Here is a 24,855-nt window from a genome sequence, read left to right as displayed (position 1 = left end):
GTAGATCTAGAATGCGCTCCTGGACATCCAAGTAGAACTTCGTTGCCCAGAACGAGACTGTTCTCCTCATGTCCGTGGCAATGCAGATGGCGCGGCCTGAGGTATCGATATGTGCCACTGTGGATTCCATGAGGTCATGCTCCACGAGCTTGGCTTAGCTAGCCCCGCCTTAAAGCGAGATTGGCATTGGGTGGGGAGTTCGGGAGGAAGTCCGCAATTTCCCGCCATAACCGTTGGTTGGTGGCCACCAGCATGGCGTCTGCGTTGGCCTGACGCAGGATGAAGGAGGCGTTGGAGTAGATCTTCTTGCCGTACACCTCCAAGATCTTCTCCTCCTTGCCTAGCAGCGCCGCAAAGGAGGAGGCTGAGGACGACTCAGGCTTGGAGTATAGTGATGACGCAGCGATCACCGAGGAGTGTGGCTGAGGATGGGTCATGAGCAAGATTGTATCCCCCTCCATCTGCCTGTACTTGGCGTCCAGGGGTCGGTTGACCAGCTGGACTGAGTGGGGCTTGAGCCAACCCTTTTTGGCCAGGGAGACTACATTGGTTTGCAGTGGAATCCCCGTGTTGGAAGAGGAGCATCTCGTGAGGACTTCAGCCAGAACCCCCTCTGCCGACTGTTCGTCCTCGGGTTGGGGGGAGACCCAGGTACTCCGCCAGGCCAGCAAGCCATTCATGGAAGGCCCTGGCTGAGGATGGCATCATGCCATTGTCCGGATCCTCCTCCTCGTCCGTATCCTGCGGATCTGGAGGATCTTGTGGAGGAGGAGGGGTAGATGGCGCCGGAGGCTGGGGTACAGGGACCGCAGCCTGAGGCGGCGGCAGAGGTTGCGGAGCTGACTGTGGAGCCGGAGGAGGCAGCTGCACTGGGGCCTCGGGGCCAGATGAAGGCGTCTGTGGTGCCTCTAGCATGGCAGGTAGAACTTCCCTGACTGCGTCTTTGATGATCACCCCCATCTGAGGAGACCTCATGGGGCCGAGAAACTTCTCGAAGTGCACTTCCTCACTGGCCAAAGAGGTGGCAGGGGGTACCGACAGGGTAGCGGGGGGCTGCTGGAGCCGCTGTGTACCCAGTCCATATGGACACAAAGGAAAGTTGCCCTGTGCAAATGAAGGGTAGACTGTAGGCCATGCACCTGGTTGAGGCCAGTCCCACCTCAACACTCGTTCTTTGCCGAATTCGCGGAATGGCGTCAGACGGGTGCCTCTTTCTGGCGTGGCGGCCATTTTGTTAAGCTGTCTGCCACATGCCTGCAACGTGTTGCTTGGCGTGCTGGGCCTGGCCTGGTCCAAGACACTTGAGTGTGGATCACAAGGCCTACCCCAATTGATAATCCAGAGGGATACGAAATTCTACTCACAAAAGTTGCTACCGATCACAAAACCACTATCAACTTAGTAACAATATAGAGAGCTCCCAAAAAGAATTCTCAGCCAGACAGACTTATCACTACTACTAACCCCACTGATCAAACCCAAAACTAAATGCATCATCCTTGGCAACCTGAACCTTGGGTTCAACGACAGTCAAGATCACAAAGCCAAAGCATTACATAATGCCCTCAAAGACATGCTATTCACTCAACTTGTGAATACATCTACCCACAACAAAGGGAGAACATTAGATTGGGTACTATCCACTAATACCCAAGTCCTCATAGATACGAGCACCCCTCTGCCCTGGACAGATCACTATAGCATTAAGATCTCCATCTAATGCATCGAACCTGATCTGCCCAAGCCCACCACCCTGGAATCCTATGTAACCATAAATATTTGCACAATTTCAATTGAAAACCTCAACCCTTTCCTAAATAGCACCCTTACAGACGAGACTATTACTAATTATAACCCCTGTACCCTTGCAGAAACCTACTTTAACTGCCTAACAAACACAATAGATACCTTAGCACCATGTGTTACCAAAACTAGACGCTCAGACCAAAAAACCTTCTTCTGGTTTGACAAAGAATTAGTAGCACTCAGGCATACCAAACGCTTGTGTGAACATCGCTATATCAAATCTCAAACCCCTGAAACAATTGAAGCCTTCAACTCTGCAAATAAAATCTATAAAGCGGCCATCATCACTCAAAGCAAATGCAATCAACACTAGAATCATTAATGCATCCTCAAATTCAAAAGAATTGTTTTCTATCCTCAAAGAATTGGAAAATCCCATCCCGATCATCAACCCTGTCAAGCCAATCAAAGAGTAGTCTACCACCATACAAGATGCTCTTGCCGCTAAGATTCAACTATTACAAAACAAAATCACCACCAAAAATAGAATATTAGCTGAAAAAACATACACAGGGAGACTAACTCCAGTACTGTATCATGCAACACCCCAGCCTTCCATTTCGTTCCAGTTTCCCAAGAAACAGTGCTTAAAACCATAGACAAACTTAAGGCATTCAGCTGCATAGGAGATAACTTCCCAGCGCATCTAGTCAAACTATGTGCCCTCACCCTCACACCTATTATTACTAATTTTGTGAATGCATCCTTCAGGCCCAATCTGGTCCCAGCAAGTATCAAAAAAGCTTGAGTTACACCCTTACTAAAAAAGCCTTTGCTCGACCCTCTAATTCTGACTAACTACAGGCCCATAACTACAGTCCAATTCCTTCTCAAAATTATCGATAAACCAAATACAACCCCATCTTGAACAGAACAAACTTCTAGGAGCAAGACAATCAGGGTTCAGACCAAACCATAGCACCGAAACCGCTCTTACCAACCTCAAAATACAAATAGACACCATCAGAGACACAGGAAAAATTGCCATACTGCTGCTGTTGGACCTTTCAGCAGCATTCGTCCTCGTAGACCATGACAAACTCTGCACTACACTTGCCAAAGATTTCAATTTCTCTTCCGATGCCACGCTTTAGATCAAATCGTTCTTAGCTGAAAGAACATCTAGAGTCACCATTGGGAAAGATGAGCTGACCCACATAGCGGTCCCTATAGGAGTACCCCAAGGTTCATGCCTCTCCCCCACCCTGTATAATGCCTATACCAAACTTCTATTCTCAGCACTAGACAATATGGGTGTCGACTACACAAACTTCGCAGATGACACCCAGATCCTCATCCCCATCACTGAGGACTATGCCCAAGACACCCAGGCCATTAACAAAATCTACGCCAACATCCAAAATTGGATGGCCTTCAACAGTCTGTCTTAATAACGAGAAAACTGAGGTTCTCATTGTAGGATCCCAAGCTAAAATAGGCCATCTCCACTCTGCCTACACTCACATCAATATCAACGGCACCTCAATACCAGTACTCAATCATGTTAAAACGCTTGTCGTCCATCTTGACGCCAATCTCACCATGTGTAAACACATATCAGCCATCTCCTCCTCTACAGCTTACACAGCCAAACTCATTGCGCTTAGTCGCCAATACCTCACACCCATCAACTGTATAACACTAGCCAGAGCATTGATACTTACCAAGCTAGACTACTGCACCATCCTCCTGCTAGGAACCTCTAACACCAATATAGGTAAATTACAACTGCTGCAAAATAAAGCGCTTAGAGCAGCCTTAGGCATAAAGAAATCAGACCACATCTCCAACATCAGACGAGACAATCACTGGTTGCCCATTAAAGCCAGAATCATTTTCAAATCTTTATGTATTGTCTTTAAATGTCTTACTAACAAAGCCCCCAGTTACCTTAATACAGCCATAAAGAAAAAAAAACACCAACAGAATACTCCGATCAAACAATAAGGTACTACTGGAAATCCCATGTCACAAAAGCACCAAGGCAGGAGCTAACAGTTTCAGAGTCCTGGCCCCCACATTGTGGAACTCTTCCACTTGGAATCAAAAATGAAGAAACTCTTACTAGCTTCAAAACATTGTTGAAAACCTGGCTATTCAACAAATATTGAAGGACTAGTCCCTCCAATTCTCCCACTCCTAAACATAAAACCCCCCTATCAAACCAACACCCATTTACTGCTTTTTATGAGTCATTTTCTGACTGTTCTGCTATGTGTTTTCACTGTAACATTGTATAAGAAACTTGATAAGCTGTTTGTAACATTGTATAAGCAATTTGATAAGCTGTCTGTAACCTCGCTGTGATGCCTAAGGGCCTGGGTGGGTAACAAATGATATAAATAAATAAAAATACCCTGCTCCTCGGGCCTCGGCCTGGTATGTGTGACACCCTCGACCCGGGGGTCGGTAGAGCTGCGCTTAGGCGCTCCTTCGGATGTACTGCCGGTAACAGGGCATATCCCCTCAGACATTGTGCCGGTAACAGGGCGTAGCCCCTCGGGTGTAGCCCCGGTACAAGAACCCTCCGGTCTCTCTACACTGCGTCCGGGAGGATCAGAGATCCCCTCGACCCGAAGGCCGGTACCTGTAGCAGCTTTGGGGCACGCGCCGGTAGAAGGACCTGGCCAGTTCCTCCCGCTTGGAAGAGTCCCTAGGAAGGAGTGCCCCTTGTGGGGTGCGCTAGAGAATATTGGCCCTTTCTTGGGCCTGGTTCGATGCTTCACGAAGTTCTAAAGATCCTCTGGAGGCGACCTCTGAAAGAGCTCCCTCCACCTGGCTATTCTGTTCTTCAGCGCCTTCGAGGACAGCGAGTCACACGCCGAACATTATTGCCAACCATGGTCTGAGCCAAGGCAACGTAGGTAGAGAGCATGGGGGTCTGAAGTTGGGAAGAGCCTGTTGCAGGATGGACACGTGCTGAACCCTGTGGAAGTCTACATGCGCCGAGGAGGAGTGGGACGCCTGAGGACCGAGTACCTGAATGATAAATAAGACAAAAAAAAAAAGACAAAGAGAAGAAGTATCCGTGCGTGGAATTACATGGCCGAAGCCAAACCCAGGAGCACTGGTGAATTCGGCCCGTTCCCGTCGACACGGAAAATGAGACTGAGGTGTGGCGCCGGAGAGCAGAGTCAGGGCAGCGCATGCTCCCTGGGCCGCGCCCCGAGCGCCTCTAAATTTAAAGGAGAAGAAGTTTTATTCTGGTGAAAAAGGTGGTCTCCCGTTCCTTGGAAGGGACGCCCATACAGTATGGAGGAAAGGGGACGGGACGCAAGAGTATCTGAAGGCAAATGTATGGCATTTTGCAATCTCCCCTTGTTGGAGAGGTCACTGCCAAATCTGCTGTTCTTTCTGAGTTAGGTAATAAGTGGGTACTGTGAGAAACCTGAAGGTGTCTCCCCGAATAGTCCCCAGGGGTCTGTCATCCAGGTGGCCAGGACACTGTCATCGCTATTGGATCCAGTTCCTAGGGGTAGACTAGTGAGGGAGGATCACCTGGATGGGGGGGTCCTTCGGGAGTGGAAGTCGAACACCGACGGGTGAGACGCGTTATCCCCATCCTTCTAACACCTTTTTTCCAACCTACCACGTAGGATACCCAAAAACTCTACCCCCCTTTTTCTGATGCAAACACCTTACCACGCCACGAAAGACGGACAAACACCAAAGCCATTTACCCGACATGTCCCAACACAAGTTTCAGGCAAAGTCAAGCAATTGGCCAGGATCAAACACACCTAGCAGTCCTTTCCCTTTCCCAGAGGGATAAAAGGTGGAGCACGAGAGCACAATACAAGCAAGGCAGACCGACTGCACGACGAGATAGCTATCCAAACCCGGCAGTTCAAGATGAGAATGGCAGCGAGAACCGAAAAGTTGACAAGGAGAGAATCGACCTTGCCCTTTCCGACCCAGACCAGCAAGACCTCAGTGGGAGGAATCGTAAGACCGTGAGCAATAGCCCAAGTGTGTTGCAGCAGATGTCAAAGGTACACGGAGCATGCCTACGCAGATAAGCAGGACAGAGAGAGACGCCTGCTACCGTGGTACCGGCCTTGACTCAGATATTCTGAAAAGCCAAGCGGTTCATCACAGCCAGTGAGTCAAAGGGGAAACCGATAAAGAAACCGAACTGTGTTGAATGAAAGTCGGACATTGAGGAAAATTCAAAGAACTGTAAATTGTTATCAGAAGACCAGCTGCAGTTGGGATCAGCACCACGTGGGCGCTCACTCGAGACACACTGGTTAATCGAGGAAAATGTGAAAGTGGTAATACAGAGGTCTAGCAAAATCACGGTACAATCGAAAGTCTTTGACCAATAACCCTTTGAGAATGCAAGGGAAGTAAAGCCTGCATCAAGAGAAAGCAAAAGGAAATGTGAAGTAGCAAGAGTGAACCCGATGGAGGGATGCCAATAAAGAGAGGCAAAGTCCTAAGAAACAGCGTGTTGACAAAAGTGAACCCGGCAGAGGGATGTCCACAGTGAACGGTGTAAAAGGACATTAAGATTTGTGAACGCCAAGGTGAAAATATCTTTGCAAATGGCCGCAGTGTACCAGACGGAGAGAGGCGAATGTTTGAAAGGGTCCGAGCCCGGAAGTGGGGGATCCAGGGGTGAGAAGCCATCACCCCAACGACAAGTGAATGCAATCGAGAAATCATTGTGAATACAAGCCGGAGTGAACTAGACGGGAGGGAGGCTGCTATTCAAGAGGGGTCTGTGCCCGGAATTATCACCTAAAGTGTAATCTGAAAGGAACTTTTTTGTTTTTTCTATTTGAACCCATCAGGCACTCAGAAGCAAGAAAATCAACCACCGATGGGCCCGATATAGAAAGGAACTGTTTGTGGATCTAAGCCCGGAAGAGGGGGATCCAAGGGAGAAAAGCAATCACACAACGTACATTTGAAAGGAACTTTTGTTTGTTATTTTTGGAGCACATTAGATCCTCAGAGGCAAGAGACTTTTGTAGAAAAGACACTTAACCATCAAAGGTCCTGATAGCTGAAGCTGGAACTGTTTTCTCGAGCTTGGAAAGCTCGAGCGTGTACTGTGTTCAGGAGTCCCGCCTTGTCCAGTGCTCAAAACGTGGGGAAGGGAGACCCCCGGCTACCACATCCAGACTTTTAATTTATGAACACTTCTTCTGAACACTATTCCACACTCTTTTTATATTTAGCGTAAGGATTGGCTATAGGTTGTTCTTAGTATAGGCCCTTTTATATGACAATGCCACTAGGACTGCCTTATTATCATTTGATGGTCGTAGCATTAGATTTAATTTTAGTTAAGGCCTTTTTCCAACTTACCTATACCGTTTAATAAACACCCTTGAATTGTGATCACTTGTGTTTATCTATTCTTGATACCATGCCTTCCTTATACTACTAAGTGAAATTCTTTTTAAAAACAACTTTTTCGTAGCCCTATTTAAAAAAGACTGCTCTGCGACTGCACAGAGCGGTCTTTCTAAATCCAACTGGCTCACGCCTGTCGCACACAAGTGCATGCAGAGCCCGTCAGGTGTGGCCAAGACGAACACAGGAAGATGGAAGTGGGATGAGAGGCAAATGTGTGACTGTTTGCGTTTCTGTGTGTGTTTGGGTTAGTGGGGTGGGGGGGGTTTAGGGCCAGTTATGGGGGAGAAGGTGCTGGAATAATGGGAGGTTTGAGGTTGAAACCCCCTGATTTAAGAGGCTGCAAAGTGATATTTGGCAACTATTAAAGAACGCAACAAATCGGCAGAAATGAATGTGTCTTTTTTGTGTGCAGCCTTAAATATTCGACAAACTCACATAGAACTAATAAGGAACAAGTTACTTACCTGTAACTGTTGTTCTCCAGCATGGGTCTGGCATGGATTCACATGCTCATGAATATTCCCCGTCGTCAGGCTGGGAATCCTCGGTAAAGAAAAAACCAGTATCAGTTTCGTTTCTGATCTGTCTTTCATAGTAGTAACCAATCACTGGTCTCTGCGTCATACGGACCACAGCCAATGACTGCCCTCTACCTAAGCACCGCCTCTGGCAGCCATCTTCAGATTTGGAAGCACGTGAAGTGGCAGTATGACCAAGTGAAGAGCCGCAGAGGGGTAGGCGGGAGGGTTCGCATGTGAATCCATGCCAGACCCATGCTGGAGAACAACAGTTACAGGTAAGTAACTTGTTCCTTCTCCAGCATGGGGTCTGGCATGGATTCACATGCTCATGAATAAAGAATACATAGCAGTACACACATGCACAACCACAGGAGGTGGCAAAGGCTCAACATTAAGCATTACATCAAACTCAACATTAAGCATCTTACCTCCTCACCAGGCTCACCTCAGGCGAACAGGTTGCGCAGCACTGGTTGGCCGACCCTGGACTCCTCCCTGGAATCCCGATCGACGCAGTAGAATTTCGTGAAGGTGTGCGTCGACCTCCACGTAGCGGCCCTACATATGTCCAGTGGGGTACACCAGAAAGGAACGCCGTGGTAGCTGCGATCGCTCTGGTGGAATGGGCTCTCGGACGGCCAGGCAGCGGTCGGTTTGCCAACCGATGACAGTACATGATACAGCCGGAGAGCCATCTGGAAATGGAAGCCTTTGAGAGAGCCTTCCCCTGATTGACAGGTCCAAAGTTCACAAAGAGTTGTGACGTCTTCCGAAAACACTTCGTGCGGTCCACTTAGAACTTCAGCGCTCTAGCCACATCCAGCGAGTGCAAAGACCTCTCAGCCGGCGACGAAGGCGACGGGAAGAACACAGGCAACACCAAGGGTTCGTTGAGATGGAAGTCCGACGGTACCTTGGGCATGAAGGAGGGGTGCGTCCTGAGCACTACCCTTGTGTCGTGAAAAGCCAAGTACGGGGCCTTGCAGGAAAGGGCCTGGATCTCTCCCACCCATCGTGCGCAGGTGATGGCCACAAGAAACGCCGTTTTCCACGACAGAAACTTCAACGGGGCCGAGTGCAGAGGCTCGAACGGAGGTCCCATGAGCTTGGTCAGCACCACGTTGAGCTCCCACGCCGAGGCCGGAGCCTTCACTGGCGGGAACGATCTGAACAGTCCCTTCATGAACTCTTTCACCAGACGATGAGACCACAAGGATGTCCGCCCCGTGGTTCTGGTGTATCGGGAGATCGCAGCAAGATGAATCTTGATGGACGCGTGTGCCAGTCCAGCTTTGGCCAGCGCCAGCAGGTACGGCAGTACCTGGGGAGCCGTAATCCGTAGAGGGTTAATCTTATGTGCGTGGCACCAGACAGAGAACCTCTTCCATTTGTGTCCGTAGCATTTAAGAGTCGAGGACGCCCTGGCCTTTGCAAGAACCTCTCTGCAGTCGGCCGGTATGTCGTATCCTCCAAACTCTAGCGCTGCAGGAGCCAGGCCTGCAAGTTCAGCGATTTTGGGTCGTGGTGGAGGATGGCGCCTCCTTCCCTGGAGAGTAGATCCGCGTTCACCAGCAGCTTGATTGGCGGGGACGTTGACAAGTCCAGAAGGTCCGGGAACCATATCTGCCTGGGCCACGCAGGTGCGACGAGGATCATCCTGCACCGTGACCTCTTGAGCTGGTTGACGAGCCGGATTAGCAGTGGCAAAGGAGGGAACGCGTAGAGGAACAGGCCCCCCCAGGGGAACGAGAAAGCATCGCCCATGCTCCTCGCCTGGGGAAACCTGCAGGCGAACCTCCGGCACTTGGAGTTCGTCGCCGTCGCGAACAGGTCGATCTGGGGTGTGCCCCACCGTCGGAAGAGGCAATCCACTAGATCCTGCCGTAGTTCCCACTCGTGGCACGAGCCCCGCTCCCTGCTGAGTGAGTCGGCGATGGTGTTTTTTTATCCCTGCCAGATGAAACGGCACCAGAAACATCCTTTGGGCGACGGCCCAATGCCACAGGTCCTGCGCCTCCTTGGACAGTGCTGGGGACCTGGTTCCGCCCTGTTTCCTGATGTAAAACATGGTGGTGGTGTTGTCGGTGAAGATCCTCACCACCTTGCCCTTGAGGGACGGAAGGAAGGACCTGAGGGCCCAGAACACTGCACGGAGCTCCAGGACGTTGATATGGAGGGACTTCTCCGTCGGGAGCCAAAGGCCTCTCGCGTGTAGATTTTCGGTGTGCGCTCCCCACCCTTCCAGGGAGGCATCCGTGGTCACTGTCTCCTGGTGGTCTGGGGTCTGGAAGTCCATGCCCGCCGTCAGATGCGCGCGGGTGCCCCACCACCGGACCACGCGGCGGAAACTCTCGTCGAGTGTGATCCTCTCCTCGAAGCCGCCCGTCGTTTTGGATCCAGCGCGCGTCCAGGAACTCCTGCAACAGGCGCATCCGGAGCCTGCACATGGGAATGAGGTAGATGCAAGAAGACATCATTCCGAGGAGGGACTTGATGGACCTCACCTTGGCTGCGTCGGAAGCCAACATCCGCTGTACCTTGCCCAGGATGGACCTGGTCCTTTCCTCCGACGGGGAGGCCAGAAGGGACACTGTGTCGAGCTTTGCTCCCAGAAACAGTGCGTTTTGCGCGGGTACCAGGTGGGACTTGGCGTAGTTCACGGAGAATCCCAGGTCCGTGAGAAGTTGGACGGTCCTTGCCGTGTGCTCCACGGCGAGCTCCCTCGTCTTGGCCCGGCTGAGCCAGTCATCCAGGTAGGGGTAGACGTGGATCCCCTCGCGGCGCAGCTGCGCCGCCACCGGTGCAAGGCACTTGGTGAATACCCTGGGTGCCGACCGTAGTCCGAAGGGGAGGGCTTTGAGCTGGTAGTGACGCCCTTGGACCACAAACCTGAGGAATTTTCGGTGCCCCTTTAGGATGGGAATATGGAAGTAAGCATCCTCCAAATCCAACGACGACAGGAAGTCTCCTTCCTCCAGCTGACCCAGGACGTGCTGGAGGGTGACCATCCGGAACTTCTGCGCCTTGATGAATTTGTTCAGACATCGCAGGTCTAGGATGGGGCGCCATCCTCCCGTCTTCTTCTTCACAAGGAAGCATCTCGAGTAAACTCCGGAGCCCCGAAGCCTCCTTGGGACGATGGCGCCCTTCCTGAGCATCGCCCTTACCTCCAGGAGAAGCTGAGGGACGTGAAGCTCTTTTCTGGCCACGGGGGGGACGCGCGGGCACCTTCTTTGAAACTCGAGCGCGTGGCCCAGGGCTAAGGCGTCCAGCACCCAACGGTCGGTGGAGATGGACTCCCACATGCTGACGAAGCTCGCCAGCCGGCCTCCCACCGGGGTGCATCGGTGGGGGCCCGACCCCACGGTCGGTTCAATCCTGTTTCGACGAGGCTTTGCCGCCTTGACCTCCTTGGCGACGACGGCGGGGTCCGCCAGACTTGCCTCGTCCTCTGTAGGCCTCCTGAGACGAGCGGGCCGCTTGACGGTAGGTGGAGAAACCGCCGCCGGAACCTTTGGAGGCGCCCTTGCCTCCGCTGCTCCGAAAGGGCGTCCGTCGTTGCTGCAGAACCCCAAGGGCCTGGGCCGTCTCAGTGTCCGCTTTAATGGCCTGAAGGGAATCGTCCACTGTTTTCCCAAACAGGTTGTTCCCATCGAACGGCATGTCCAGGACTCTGGTCTGTACGTCTTGCCGGAAGTCCGTAGCCTTGAGCCATCCACGCCGCCTAAGACACACGCCGTTGCCCAACTGGCGAAACCCAGTGTCGGCGATGTCCGTCGCAATAGTGATGGCGTGGTCCGACGCCACCTCACCTTCCTGTAGGATCTCCAGGGCATCCGCCCTCTTGTCGTCCGGTAGGAAGTCCAGCAGGGGAGCCAGTTTGTACCATAGCTCCCTGTCGTAGCCGGCCACGATAGCCAAGGCGTTGGCCGCTTTAATCGTCGTCGCTGCAGACGAGATGACCCTGCGTCCCATAGTGTCCAATTTCTTTCCCTCGCCGTCCGGTGGGTAAGTCGATGTGGAGGCTGCACCCCCCCGCTTTCTTCCTGGCCGCCGCGGAGACGACGGAGTCCGGGGTAGGCTGCGCCCGGAGGCAGAGGGGGGCCGCGTCCGGGACCCGGGACTTCTTCTCGTACCGGTCTCTTCTAGCTGGCGTAGTGGAAGGGTTCTTGAGGAGGGCGAGGCCCTCATCCCAAATGTCGTCCAGTAGAGGCACCGCGAGGACCGTCTTCCTCTTGGCCTTGCGCCGTTGATAAAGGAATCCTTCCTTTTTCTTCTCCTCAGGGCAGAGTTGGAAAAGCTCGGATGCCCTGGCGATCATGGAGTGGAATGAACCAATCTCGTTGGGCGGAGAAGCCCTGGTGGGAGGTGACTACGGTAGATCCTCGTCGTATACCTCGTCCGTACCCGTCGCTGCCGTGTCAGTCCCCGTATCATCCCCTCGGGTGGACGGGGAGGAGTGCTGGACGGTGCGCGACGGCTGAAAAGGAGGTGGAGGGTGAATCCTTCTTTTCTTGGGCGGGGGAACGCCAGAAGGTCCCGGTTCAGGATCCCCGACGGGAGAGGTTCCTCCGTCGGCAACGGTAGTCTCGTCCTTATCTCTGAGCATAAGGAGTGTATAGCCAACAAAATGGCCGCCGAGTTGTCTTGCGGCGCTGGCAGAGGGGATTCCGACGGGCGATCAGGGGCCCCCTCGGCACCCTCGACGATGTCGTCGTCACCCGCGTCGGGATCCATCCCGACGGGCCGGTCTTCTTCCACGCCAAGGCCGTGGCTTAAGACCTCGATCAGCTCTTCCTCTGAGGTTGAAGCCGAATCTACGACGACGCCCTGCCCCCCCTTTTTCTTCCCCGCCGGGGATTTCACGGGGGTCCTATCGATGGGCACAAAAGAGGACTCCCTCCGAGGTGGCAGGGATACTCTGAGCCCCGAGGTCGCCACCACTGGTGTAGCCTCCACAGGCTGAGCCAAGGTCGCCGCGACAGTATCGATAGAGGGCTTGGCCGGATGGATTAAGGCCTCCACCACCTTAGGTGCGCTCACCGCCTTATCCTTGAGGGGGGGGGACAGTGCCTCGCTCCCCCTCCGCCTTCGAGCTCGACCGGGGCCTCTCCAGGAGCCTCGCCGGGTGCTCGGCCTTCCTCTTACCCGACCCAGAGCGTTGGCTCGTGGTTGATGGTGCCGGGGAGGGTGCGCCCAGCCTGGCGCCCGTAGAGCCCGACCGTTCGGCGCTCCCGGTGCCAGCGGACTCGCGGCGCTTGGCCTTGTGTTGGACCCCCGTATCCGGGGCGTCCTCAAAGGTCTTAGAAGACCGCTCGGATTTCTTCCTCTTCTTCTCGCCTGACGGGCTCTTCCCTTCCAGCCAGTTGGCGAGACGTTGATGGCGGTCCTTCATGGTCCGCTCCGACATATTGCCGCAAAACGCACAGTCCTTCTCCACGTGCGTCTTGTCCTCATGTAAGCAGTAGAGACAAAAGGAGTGTTCGTTCTCCTTAAAGACGTTCTGCAGCTGGCATCCAGGGCAGACCCTGAACAGCTTGCCGGGCGTCGAGCTTCCCTTCTCCTGGGCCATGTCCGGGCCTGAGAAGCTTCTGGAGTCCTCCAAAGCGTAGCTCGACGAAATCTTCACCCTTGAGGGGCGCAGACGAATCCGACACAGGTCCCCGTTGATCCAATGGAGAGTCGGTGGAGCTTGAGGCTCTTTTGACCGAAAAACGAAGTTTTTGAGCAAAAAACGTGAAAAAATAGCACTAACGCTCGAGAGCAATAGCACGAGGATCCCAACACATGAACGTGCGGTAAAAATCTGAAGATGGCTGCCAGAGGCGGTGCTTAGGTAGAGGGCAGTCATTGGCTGTGGTCAGTATGACGCAGAGACCAGTGATTGGTTACTACTACGAAAGACAGATCAGGAACGAAACTGATACTGGTTTTTTCTTTACCGAGGATTCCCAGCCTGACGACGGGGAATATTCATGAGCATGTGAATCCATGCCAGACCCCATGCTGGAGATCGTGACTGACCACTCAGCCAATCAGAATTTTCCGAGAGCAGTCAACTGACTGACAACTAAACATTCTGACTTCAAAGCAGACATGGAAAGAACAATGCAATTTACAGTCAAAGATTTTTCCTCAAGACATTCTCTTTCGGAGGACTTTTTTTCTTGCTGCAACATCCAACTTAACTCACCAGAGAAAGCTAAAAAAATGCTTTCACTTTCTTATGGAGAAATCTTTTTAGTTTTGCGTTACACCCAACGCATGCTCGTGTTAAACCAGCTGCAGTTTAACCAACTTTACAATTAAAATGGTAAACATACAAAGACAACCTTGTTGTTTAAAAAACACAACAAAAAGCACATTTAATTTACTAACTCAGTTTGCCTATTTAATGTACTCACTATTAAAGGAACGTTTTATCACTTCACCATCTAAACTCCCATGTATTGCTACTGTATTTACATGCTAATAAGCCTTATACTGTGAGAAACCCGAGGGTATTCTCACTCTTATTCCCTACGTGTCCTCTGCGCAGGTGGTCAGGGAAAGGCCATCACTTTTGGATCCTAACCCTGGGGGTGGACAAGTAAGGGAGGATCCCCTGGGTGAAGGGTCTGTGGGTACTGGGAGTGGGATGCCCTTTGGAGAGACATGGTATCTTTTTCCTATTCATTTCCAACTCAACCATTTCCCTGCCTTCATGGTCCATTACGAGTCGACTCCCTTAACTTCCTCATATACAACTACTAACAATACTGGAACGATGAAGAGGCAAGGGCAAGTAATGAAGACTCGGTAGAGGCCTTCCGAGAGTACTAACGATCAGACATGTCCCTTTAATGATGGTTAGAAAGGGTTAATTGTACATTCACACCTGCAGCCTTCACAGCCCAATAGAAGCAAGAGAAGCTGTGGTGTTGATGGCAGAGCAGCAGCACAGAGGCCAAAAGAAGCAGCAAGGAGCTGCAGGTGCTTAACACGCTGGTTGTTCAGATGAGTGCAGCCCGGGAGACGGGACTCTCTAGAACGGAGCGAATGCTGAAAGGGGGGCTGTGACCCTCTTTGGGGAGTTCACAGTGCTCGTTCTCCTGGGGTCACAGTGCCTGAGGAGCAGTAAGAGGAGCCCGCAGGCAGAGAATCAAAGCCTGAGAGACCTGCGCTGCAGGAACGACGAAAGAAGTAACCAGTGAGTTTCTATATGAAAGAAAACCGATATGGAAGTGTTTGAAGTTACGCACAGCATTACTTTGTATCGAAGTGGTCATGTGCATGATAAACCATGTTCACAAAAGTCCCTGATTGAAATCCTCATAAGCTTTTTAATAAATGAGCATTCTTTGCAGCAGAGTGTTCGCGTGTATTTGAAGACACATTTCCGAAGGTCTCAGAGTGCTGGCCACGTTATATAGGCAATTTACAAAGATTTAGAACAACGGAATGAAAACTTTTTCAATTGTTACAAAAGTCTCTGATTGTGGGGCACATTACTAAGGACAGTCTAAAACGTTATATAATAACAAGGTGAACTGAGTCAAGCTCTTTAATACTTATTGAATTTCGAACCAAATGAAATGCGTATATAAACATATCTCCGTACTGAAAGAACAGTTACCTAGGAATATCAAAAATGAAAGAAGCTTTTAAATTCATCATGTGTCAAGCTCAAAAGTGAATGCAACTTCAAATACCAGTCAAAATATATATGTTGAATTTAAAAGAAAATAAGGCTTTGAACCCAAGAAATCAATCCTTAATGAACCTTTAAGTGAACAGAACTTAAGCAATACAAGTGGGCCAAACATACATTGGACTCCAGAGTGAATGGAACTTTGGTGGTGAACTTTAACAAGTGAATAAACTGCAACTTTCAGTCAAGACGTTCTTGTACAAAGATAAAACAGTATGCAGCGAGCACAAGTGTGGCGCAAACCTTTAAGAAAGCTGGAAAATATTCGTACACATTGAAAGTGAATCTTGTGGAAGGGAACCCTGAGGTCTAATCTGTTCATTGAGTTGAGGATGGAGGCTCAAGATATTTTGTATTAGGAACTATGTTTTAAAACTTGGGGAAGGGAACCCCACGTGTTTATTAACTCTATATAATTTTTGAACTTTAGGCAATCCTGAGACTTTTATTTCAGCTGCTCTATACTTGAGGAAGGGAGCTGAAACTAACTCTGACTAACTCAGAAAGCTTTGATCTGGACAGAGCGCCAACTTTTGTGTTGAACACCGTTTTGTTGGTTGCTGACATCCCTACACATTGTATAAGATTAGTTATGAGGGCAAGCATAGGTTTTGGACACAGACAGATTCCCAAGTTGAATTTTTGGACTTTGACCTTCAATAGTTTTGGTTTGGTAGGGAAATCCCACTATAGTATAGGGCAAGATAAGCGTTTTTCCATCCTGACTTGAAAGTTAATAAAGTTGTATTGTTAATTCAGAATCTGTTCTCTGTGTCTTATTCCAAGATGCTTTCACAATACACCTCGGAAGGGGTCAATATCGCTTGTGATAAAACTGCTACCAAGTTATAGTCTGAGGCGATCTGGCTTAATGACCCCTCCCTCGTCTACTAAGGCTATAATAAAATGGTTTTTTTTAGTAAGTAGAGCCTATATCAGTAAATTAACCAGCTGCAAGGTGGCAACATCCATAAACACACACAGTGATACTCAAAGACAGAATTTCTGCTACACAAAAACACATTTATATATTTATATCTTTTTATTTCCAACACTCCGGAAATAGGAAAACCCAACCAACCTTAGTGTTCCAATCATGTTTAATTTAAAACACCAAAGTAGTGGAAATAGAACAAGGAAGAGCATTCCACAAGCACTTTTTTTTAACACAGCAATTTGCTTACAATTCATACTTTTCAAAATCTGTTCTCCTTATCTTTGCTTACTTGAACATAAGGAACGACCAGAGCTTTACTATTCAACCACTTTTACAATGGTACAGAGAAGCAGCTCTGTAGAGCATCGTCCTTAAAGCCTTCGAACTGCGGATATGAATATGCTCCTCGATAGAATGCCAGCTTAGAGATAACAGAGCCAAAGAGACTGGTTCAAACCTTGATAGCAGAATGACAGTACAAATTGCTTGATTTTGGGTGGCATGCAATTTAGCCAATATTTTGCTGCAAATGCACAGTACCGCATTCTGGATATTGCAACCTAAGCCAGGGAAGGCATGATGACTAACGCTTAGCATAGGACCAACCCTGCAAATGCTGTATAGCTAAGGAACCGTTTTAGTCCCAGCTTTGACCTGGGGAGCAAAAGATATTCGGCTATCAAATTGAATACCCAGAATCATGACCAAATCGACAAGGGCCAGAGCATGGCCTAGATGGCTTGGCTATTGGGGATAAAAGGCTGCTGCAGGGGTAAACCGCCCAGTAGCAAGGTCTCAGTCTTTCTGCAATTAAGGTGGAGCAAGTGGTCCTGCATCCAGCTCATCCCGTACCCATGTGGACTCATCAGGATCTGTGCATCATTGGTACATAGCTGACTGCCAGCAACTGCAGAGCGAATCCCTCCACCACCTGGACAAGAGATTTTAATTAAGGGGGTAGTGAGTGGAATCCTGGGCTCCACTCAAGAAATGTACTCTTTGTATTCTAGTCCTACATCTCGAACATATCCAGTCTTAATGCTGGTCCTTTAATAGTGATGGTGTTTTCCAGGCATTACAAAAAGGAATGATGGTTCACGGTATCGCACATAACCACAGAGCAAATATAATGAAGCAGCTAGTGTACCTCTCGTTTCCTCACTTGAGTAACCTCTAACGCAATAGTGGTTTTGTTATTTTGTGTGAGATGAAAACCTGACTGTCGGATAGGAGGCTTTATGTTTCTAGAAAGATGGTGTGTTACCTGCCCTGCTAAAAGGCTGCCAATAAAATGGCAAGACAGGCTTATAGTTATCAGGTTGAGTGAAGGACCCACTTTAGCCTTTTGTTTTCCAGTCAGGATGAAAATAGTTCTTTCAAGCCCTCCCTGCAATGATGCATTTACAAAAATAGCTAAATATTCTACCACCGTCAAAATGTCATGTGAGGAGGAAAAGGGATATAAATAGCTAACCACATGTTTTACAATCAGAGCCTCAACATTTCTGACACCTTTAGAAATAATATTCACGTCTGATACTGGGGAAATCACAACATCCCAGTTCTACAATAGGAGAAACCCGGCCTGTAGACCTTTTTGAGATGGAAAAAAGAAAATAAAGAATCACATAGGGCTTGAGAATTAACAACCTTAGCAGTAATCTCTTTTATAAAGGATAATTCTTCCTTGATTTAAAATGATTCTGCACTGTTGGAAGCTTTTGATTCAGCATGCAAAGGTAGCTTTCTGTGCTTCAAATGATACCCATGTTATATATATTTTTTGTTTTACACTGAAGCTTATATGTCTGACATGTTTACTTCTGCCTTTGTCAATTCAAACATCAGCCATTCATTTTTAAGGAGACCAGTTTTTATGTGAAGCAATGGATATGTTCTGTTTAAAAGACTGAACCTTACATTTTGCAAGGAAAGCTAAATTATTTAGAATTGAGATAGTACAGGATCAGGAGAGTCGGGCACATTCTAAAATGAGGGTGCAGCATTATACTGCTCTTCAAAAATACTAGAGTTTCAAAGTATTGCCTGAAAGCATGACATTGATAATGGTGTCTAGGTTCGTGGTCAATAAAAAAAAAAAAAAAAAAAGGCAAAGTACATGGTCCAATCAACAAAAAGGCAATACAACTGGATCATTCAGGTCCTTATTAAAATCTACAATTAAATCTAAATGTTGTACTGATGCATTGATGGGGCCAGAAAACTTAATATATCTAATAAAACTAAGACACTGCGAACAAACATTCTCGACTATCTTTATGCACATTAAAATAACAAAATCATGACCTTTCTTCCCAGTATCTACAAACGCTCATAAGCTTCTGGAATATCTGATAAAATGAGGATTTTATTTTAAGGGTCTGGGGAAGGGGGTCGATGTAGACAACTGTCAAACATGCAAAGAAATTAATCCCCTGAATTAATTCTAAGGATAAAGTGCTCAAAACTAGAATAGGTATCAGATTGAAGCACTGATTCTGAAAAAACGGATAGTAAAAAGGCTGCAATCTCCCCTTCTCCTCCCGTGTTTCTTGTCCAAAAAAAAAGACTTAGGAGGAGGAGGGCACCGGCATGACAGTCACAGCTTTGGGGATTGGGTTCACCTGGGCGAGCACCACTCTCAACCTCTGCTTCTTTCTTCCATAAGGCTTGTCTGTTGTACCTCTGCACTTTCCTTGTGCCTACTCTTGCCTTGCAATTGTTAGGGTCTGACAATATATTTAAGTAAACATATGGCGTTGCTAGGTCCCTGTGACCTGCTGGCTGCGGCAATCAGTGTGCACCAAAAGGGCAACTGCAGCCAACACGCCACAGCGCACACAAAAGCACGGGCCCAAGGAAGGCACACCGGATTAAAAAAATGTCAAAAATGTCAGGTTGAGTTTAGCCACAAACATTTAATCAAAGAGGACAAAAAGGCTTCCTTCTAGGCAAGAAGAAAACTGCTAGGCGAAAGAATCGGTTACAGTTCTGTAAAACCAAGAAACGGAAAATACTGACAAACTGGAAGAAAAGTTATCTAGATGGACCAGGTGGCTATTTTCAATTAGAGGGCAATGAGTTTCTCTTCAGAAAGCAAGCGTAGGCAGGTGAAATATTGGGTATTTTGTGTAAAAGGTCAATAAAAAGTTTTAAAATGTTTTGTTATCTGGCCTGCTTGGTTTTTTGTGATTGCAGTAATGTTTTGGACATTTGCAGTAGACGAAAGATCTTCCAAACAAGAATAATATGCTGCAGTACACGTGTGTGGGTTTCATTACAGTATATTAACTGTCACTGAATGCTCTTTGTGCCATTTTATATGGCACATACCAACACTAACACCGGTCAATGGGTAAAGGTGTGTAAGGTTTGTACCATAGTTAAGTTTCGCGTTTGGGAAATACATAAAAGGGAATTGTCTGTTTGAAGAAAAATGCAGTGACTGAAGAGGCAATGAATGAAACTGGAAGTGCACCACTATGTTTCTAGGGTATATCAAGAATAAGGAATGCATGGCTCTAAACATCTGCCATGCAGACTCAATTCTCTCATTCTTTACGCCATAAATTCTGGCACGTTTTTATAACCCTACCTTCACAATTCTTTTATTTATTCTAATATCTGCCATTGGGACCTATAACATACAGAAAGCTTTCACAAGCAATGCAAGACGACAAAGCGTTCTAATATTCCTTCCACATTACAAACAATCTGAAAGAATGCAATGCTCACTTCCTCCACGAATGTTGATGACCAAGCTTCCGTGGATGATGGTGCAGCCTTGCAACTCCTGTGCCGATGTCACAGACTCTATGACCTTGGCGGAATCCTTCACTTTGTCGTCTTGATACAAGTTACAGACCTTTGGACATAGGCCATCACACGGAGAGCAGAGTAGGCTGTGCAATGGGGAAAAGAAAAAAGGAGACAATACAGGATTAGAATTTTTAGAACAGGGATCACATATGCACGTAATAATATTACATTTGGAGCGTCACTACTTAGGTGTGGCTGGATCCCACTACAGATTAAAATATCCAAATGAATGTCTGTCTCTCTAAACAGCTAAGAACAATAATGTACACGTTGTTTTGTTCCAACCACAGATAATTCATAAGTATTCTTTATTAAGTACAGAACAATAGCACCAATATTGGACGATTGGAGGCCACAAGACCAAATGGCAATAGTTGTACTATACAAGACTAGGTCACATTACGTTGAGGCAATGGGGATCCATCTGGAGTTACTGAGACAAATCGTGTCAGTTTTGTACATGTATGTAATGAGAAATTAACATAATCCAAGAGTGGATATTAAGGCCTGGAATTTAAACGTTACACAGTACATAGTTCCCTAAAACTGAAGGATCACCAAATGTGAAATAAAGGACCAAGAGATTCTGTTGCTGGGACTAGTTGGGACAAAGCCAGATAAGAGGAAACAAGGTTTCCATGGAGTCATGGTACATCGATGGTCCAGTCATGGCAGCAGGTAATCAGATAAACCTTTTTTAGGAACCAACATTCTATCTGAAGGAAAATGTCTTATAACCCCAGACATGATGGGATTTCCCGTTATTGGTGCTCTATTGCATAACACCTCATATTAGTGTTTCTGTTTATGCACAAGGTCAGGCATTTAGGAAGGAGATGCAGCGAAATTACGCTGTTGGTTTCACTGAGTCAAGCAAACAAGTCCGCATCTGCAGACATCATCCAATCTGGTCTTGGATTGGCTGCAAATCCAGAAGAGTTTCTGCACAGTCCTTTCCTTCAATTCATGTGTCCTCCTAATGAGCCAGGACTCGTCCCTGCATTGAACAACCAATAACGCAGACCTTTCTCTTTTTGTGGGAAGCAGAAAAGGCAACTGAATCTCCAAGAAAGATCTGCAGAGTACACATTAAACATGTTATTTCACCAAAGTTCATTATCTCAATGAGAGTCCAATAAATACAAGAAGCAAATGAACTAGATAAAAGGTACATACACATATATAAAATAACATTCTACATAATACAACCCAGTACTTTATTTGCATATGTACTGTAAAAAACAAAGTGAAACGAAAACGTACTAACCTAAACAGACACGAATATTAACATGCAACACTTACACATTACAATGTCTTGATCATGACATAAATGGATAATGCAACACAGTCAGATAGAAACAGTACATTAAGTAGATCTACTATTGTTTTTGCAAATATGGGGTATTCACTTAATACCCTTGTCCTTCTTCAGGATAAGATATACAGCAGGCCAGTGTAAAATAATGTAAAACATATTTATCACTGAGCTATCGCTGTGGACTGCTCAATGAATGCAGAAGAGAGCGGAAACCGTTTAACAATCGCACTTCAAAATGGGCATATGTTTTGTACACAGCGCTAGTCTCAGAATAGAGGCAAATTACAACTATCGCGAGTGTTTGGGCTAAACAGCAACCCTGCTGCGGCACAATGGCTCCACTTGTATTAATACGAACGTGGGTACCAGCTGTAGACAAGAAATAATTGCTCATGATGGAGTAAAAGTCGGTGAGGGGCACACAACGTTTACAAGGCTAAAATGGGGGAATTACTCACATTTAAGTCAGCAGTAGCTCATGGCAAGGGTCATACTATCCTAGATTCTGCTGTGGGGAGTCAACTCTCATGCTCATGTATCCGGTTTCTAAAAAAATGATAACGTTCACTAGACTCGTATTTGCTTCTATTAACCAGGCACGAACAAAGAAATTACTCTTTTGCCAACCAGATTACACTCAATATAAAAGCATTGAAGTAACTACGAGGAGCACCGTCCCGGTAACAGCAGCAGACCTATTTCTATTCATTGCAACAGGCATTGGCCAGAATGGTCGGGGGTGGGATTATATTGTTCATGGAATAGAAACAGCATAGACTGATAACAAATGGTGTACATCATATAGAGATAATCTAATAATATTGAGTTGTATAATGTAATATACTATATTTACGAACATGGTGAGGGAAAGTGTGCTGGGTCGGCAGGTGGAATTAAAGATTTGAATGCTGGGATAGTAGTGATATTTTTGATATCAGGTGGATATCAGGTGGAGGAAGGGACAAAGGAGACGGGACTTGGAAAGAAAAGGAGCATAGTGGGAACTCCGTGAAGGGTAGAGCAGAAAAAATAGAAATTCAGTAAAGCATTTCGTCCAGGTGGGGAATAGCATCCAACTCAGTTATCCAGATGGATGGAGGGCTTGACCATGGAAAGATTTTGCGCCTCGAAACACTTGTGTATAGGCGTGTTATAACTGCCATATCATATCATTTACTATCATAACAAAATCGAAGAGGCATTAGTCCAGCATGGAGGCCGGTAAAAACATTAGCCAGAAAGATTTGGAATTTAAATGGTGTCTTTTGAGACAAACTACAGTTAATTTTTCTCACTCCTTGTTTTGTTCTCAAAATTAAGCTTGTGTCACTAGATTTGACTGTAGAACAAGCGTTCCAAAATCTTAAGTGCAGTGATACAATAGAATTTTAAAAAATGCCTGGCCACAAATGGTTCATTTGGACTGCTATTTCATATGGACATATTTACCACCTTCCGAGATTCTTTAACTTGCTTTCCTTTGCGCGTATACGCTTTGCTCTTTTATTTTGTTCTCGTTCTTTTGCTCTCTTACCCTTCCTTTCACTCATTAGCTCGTTCTTTTGCTCTTTGTCACAATTACTGTTTATTTTGTTCATTCCTTTTGTACTTTCTTTTTTCCACTTGCTCTGTCCATCAGTTTTGCTTTCGTCCTCTTCTTCTCCCTCTTGGGCATCAAAGAATAATTTGTGCTGAGTGTTAATACATTTTCACTACAACATTAGCTTCTGAGCCTGATCATGATTCATGATGTCCGTCTTTAGTAGAGCCTTAAACGGAGGAGGGTCATTGAATCGAGTGCTAAATTATTAAATGACTATTAGAACCTTACACATGTAAACAGAGCAATACAGAAAGATACATTATCCAGTTATGAAATAAAAGCCTCCCAGTGATATTTCTGTCCTTGGTTTCCATAGAGAGTGGCTGGTGGTATATCTGGAAATTACATCTGTTTAGAACCATATGCTATGCATTTTCTGACATCTAGTGGTTGGTCCTGAGTATTACAAGTTATTTAATGCAAAGTAAAATACATTAGTTGATAGAGACCTTTCTGTCATACTTATATCTTACATGTACCCATAGAAAGTCACCTAGTCAACGCCAACAGACACTTTAATAGAAACACAGCACTTTTCATTTCTGTACCCCTGGCAAGGAATACAGGGTGGGTGCATTAGATTCTAAACAGAATTAACATGCAGAAAGACAATTACTGGACTGTTATTTTATTGGGGGGTAGAGAGGGAACTGCAAATCTGTTCAAATTTACATGCTATGCTAGGGTGCACTCAGTGTTCGCCTCTGGTGACGGGTATGCTCTTGGTACAGTTGCAAATAAATACCACAGAAATGGATGACCAACCTCTGTACAGTCGTTTTTTGAAAGTGAGAATTCAACATGAAGTTGCGACTTTCCACTGTCTCCAGAGGGACATTTTAGAGTAACGAGAGTATTGCCCCTATTGCACTTGTTCAATATTCCTTCTCTGTAGTAGGCATCCGTTTGTGTGCAAGTGTAGAACACCCTTGGATGTAACCTATCCATGGTGCAATTTGTGCTTTTATAATGGGACACTATGTACTGTAGCTAACTGAATGAAAAACGGATTCGTTTTATATACATTCTTCAATGGATTCATGTACATCACAAAATAGCCCATAGGCGCCCATCTGCTCCACCTCACTGATTAGGCCCAACAAGGCTGAAACGCGTGTATGGGGTTGCTGTTTGTACTCTTCTTCAGAAGTGAATTGCCCTGGCATTTCGGTGCTGGACTGCCCACGTGGGTGGGACAAAGACTGATATGCACATTTAGATCTCCCTTCTGTGAAAGGTACAGTGAGCTAAAGTGTGGCTGAGGACTCTCGAGTGGGTACCTTCCCAAGGAACCGGTCAATGGGCCGTGTTCGTTCTCGCAGAGGGGCGCCTATGGACTATTTTGTGATTGTTTAAGGGACTTGGGTTTAGTCACCTTAAGTTTCCTAGGGTCATCCAGACGTGGACCCCTTGCTCAAAGGTGACCTATATCGCATTTTCTTCTACTTCTTGGAAGATGAGGAATGGTGAGACTCGCACACTCCTGAAGTGTGACCACTTCTTCGACCTTTTCCTTCAAGGAGAGTCGCCTTTCGACTCGTCCGATGATTATTTCTTCGAGTGGGTCGTCGATGGGGGATTTAGTAGGGGGCCTACCTGCCCCTAATTTACCTTTGCGCACTTTCAGAGCCTTAAAAGTCATGGACGGACAGGACCCACAGTGCCGTTATTTGCTGCACGTCAAAGCACCACAGACACTCAATGAGGATTCTTGAGTGCCATTTTAGCACCACAGTCAAGACATTTTTTGAACCCGGTCTTCGGGGTTCACAGTGGCGATGATGAGACCATCAA

General features: G+C 47.3%; 1 protein-coding gene across 1 annotated transcript in view; it reads right to left on the bottom strand.

The window, feature by feature from the left end:
• INSR (insulin receptor) overlaps nt 1-24,855 on the bottom strand; it is a 1,116,918-nt gene that overhangs the window by 530,045 nt on the left and 562,018 nt on the right. Inside the window, exon 4 of the mRNA XM_069649227.1 lies at nt 20,057-20,223. Coding sequence (XP_069505328.1) covers nt 20,057-20,223 — 167 coding nt within the window. The remainder of the gene's footprint in view (nt 1-20,056; nt 20,224-24,855) is intronic.

This window comes from Ambystoma mexicanum, chromosome 1p (genome assembly GCF_040938575.1).
Source record: "Ambystoma mexicanum isolate Mex_15411 chromosome 1p, UKY_AmexF1_1, whole genome shotgun sequence".
NCBI classification, from domain to species: domain Eukaryota; kingdom Metazoa; phylum Chordata; class Amphibia; order Caudata; family Ambystomatidae; genus Ambystoma; species Ambystoma mexicanum.
The sequence above is the reverse complement of the archived record's forward strand: the minus strand, read 5'-3'. Positions and strand labels throughout refer to the sequence as shown.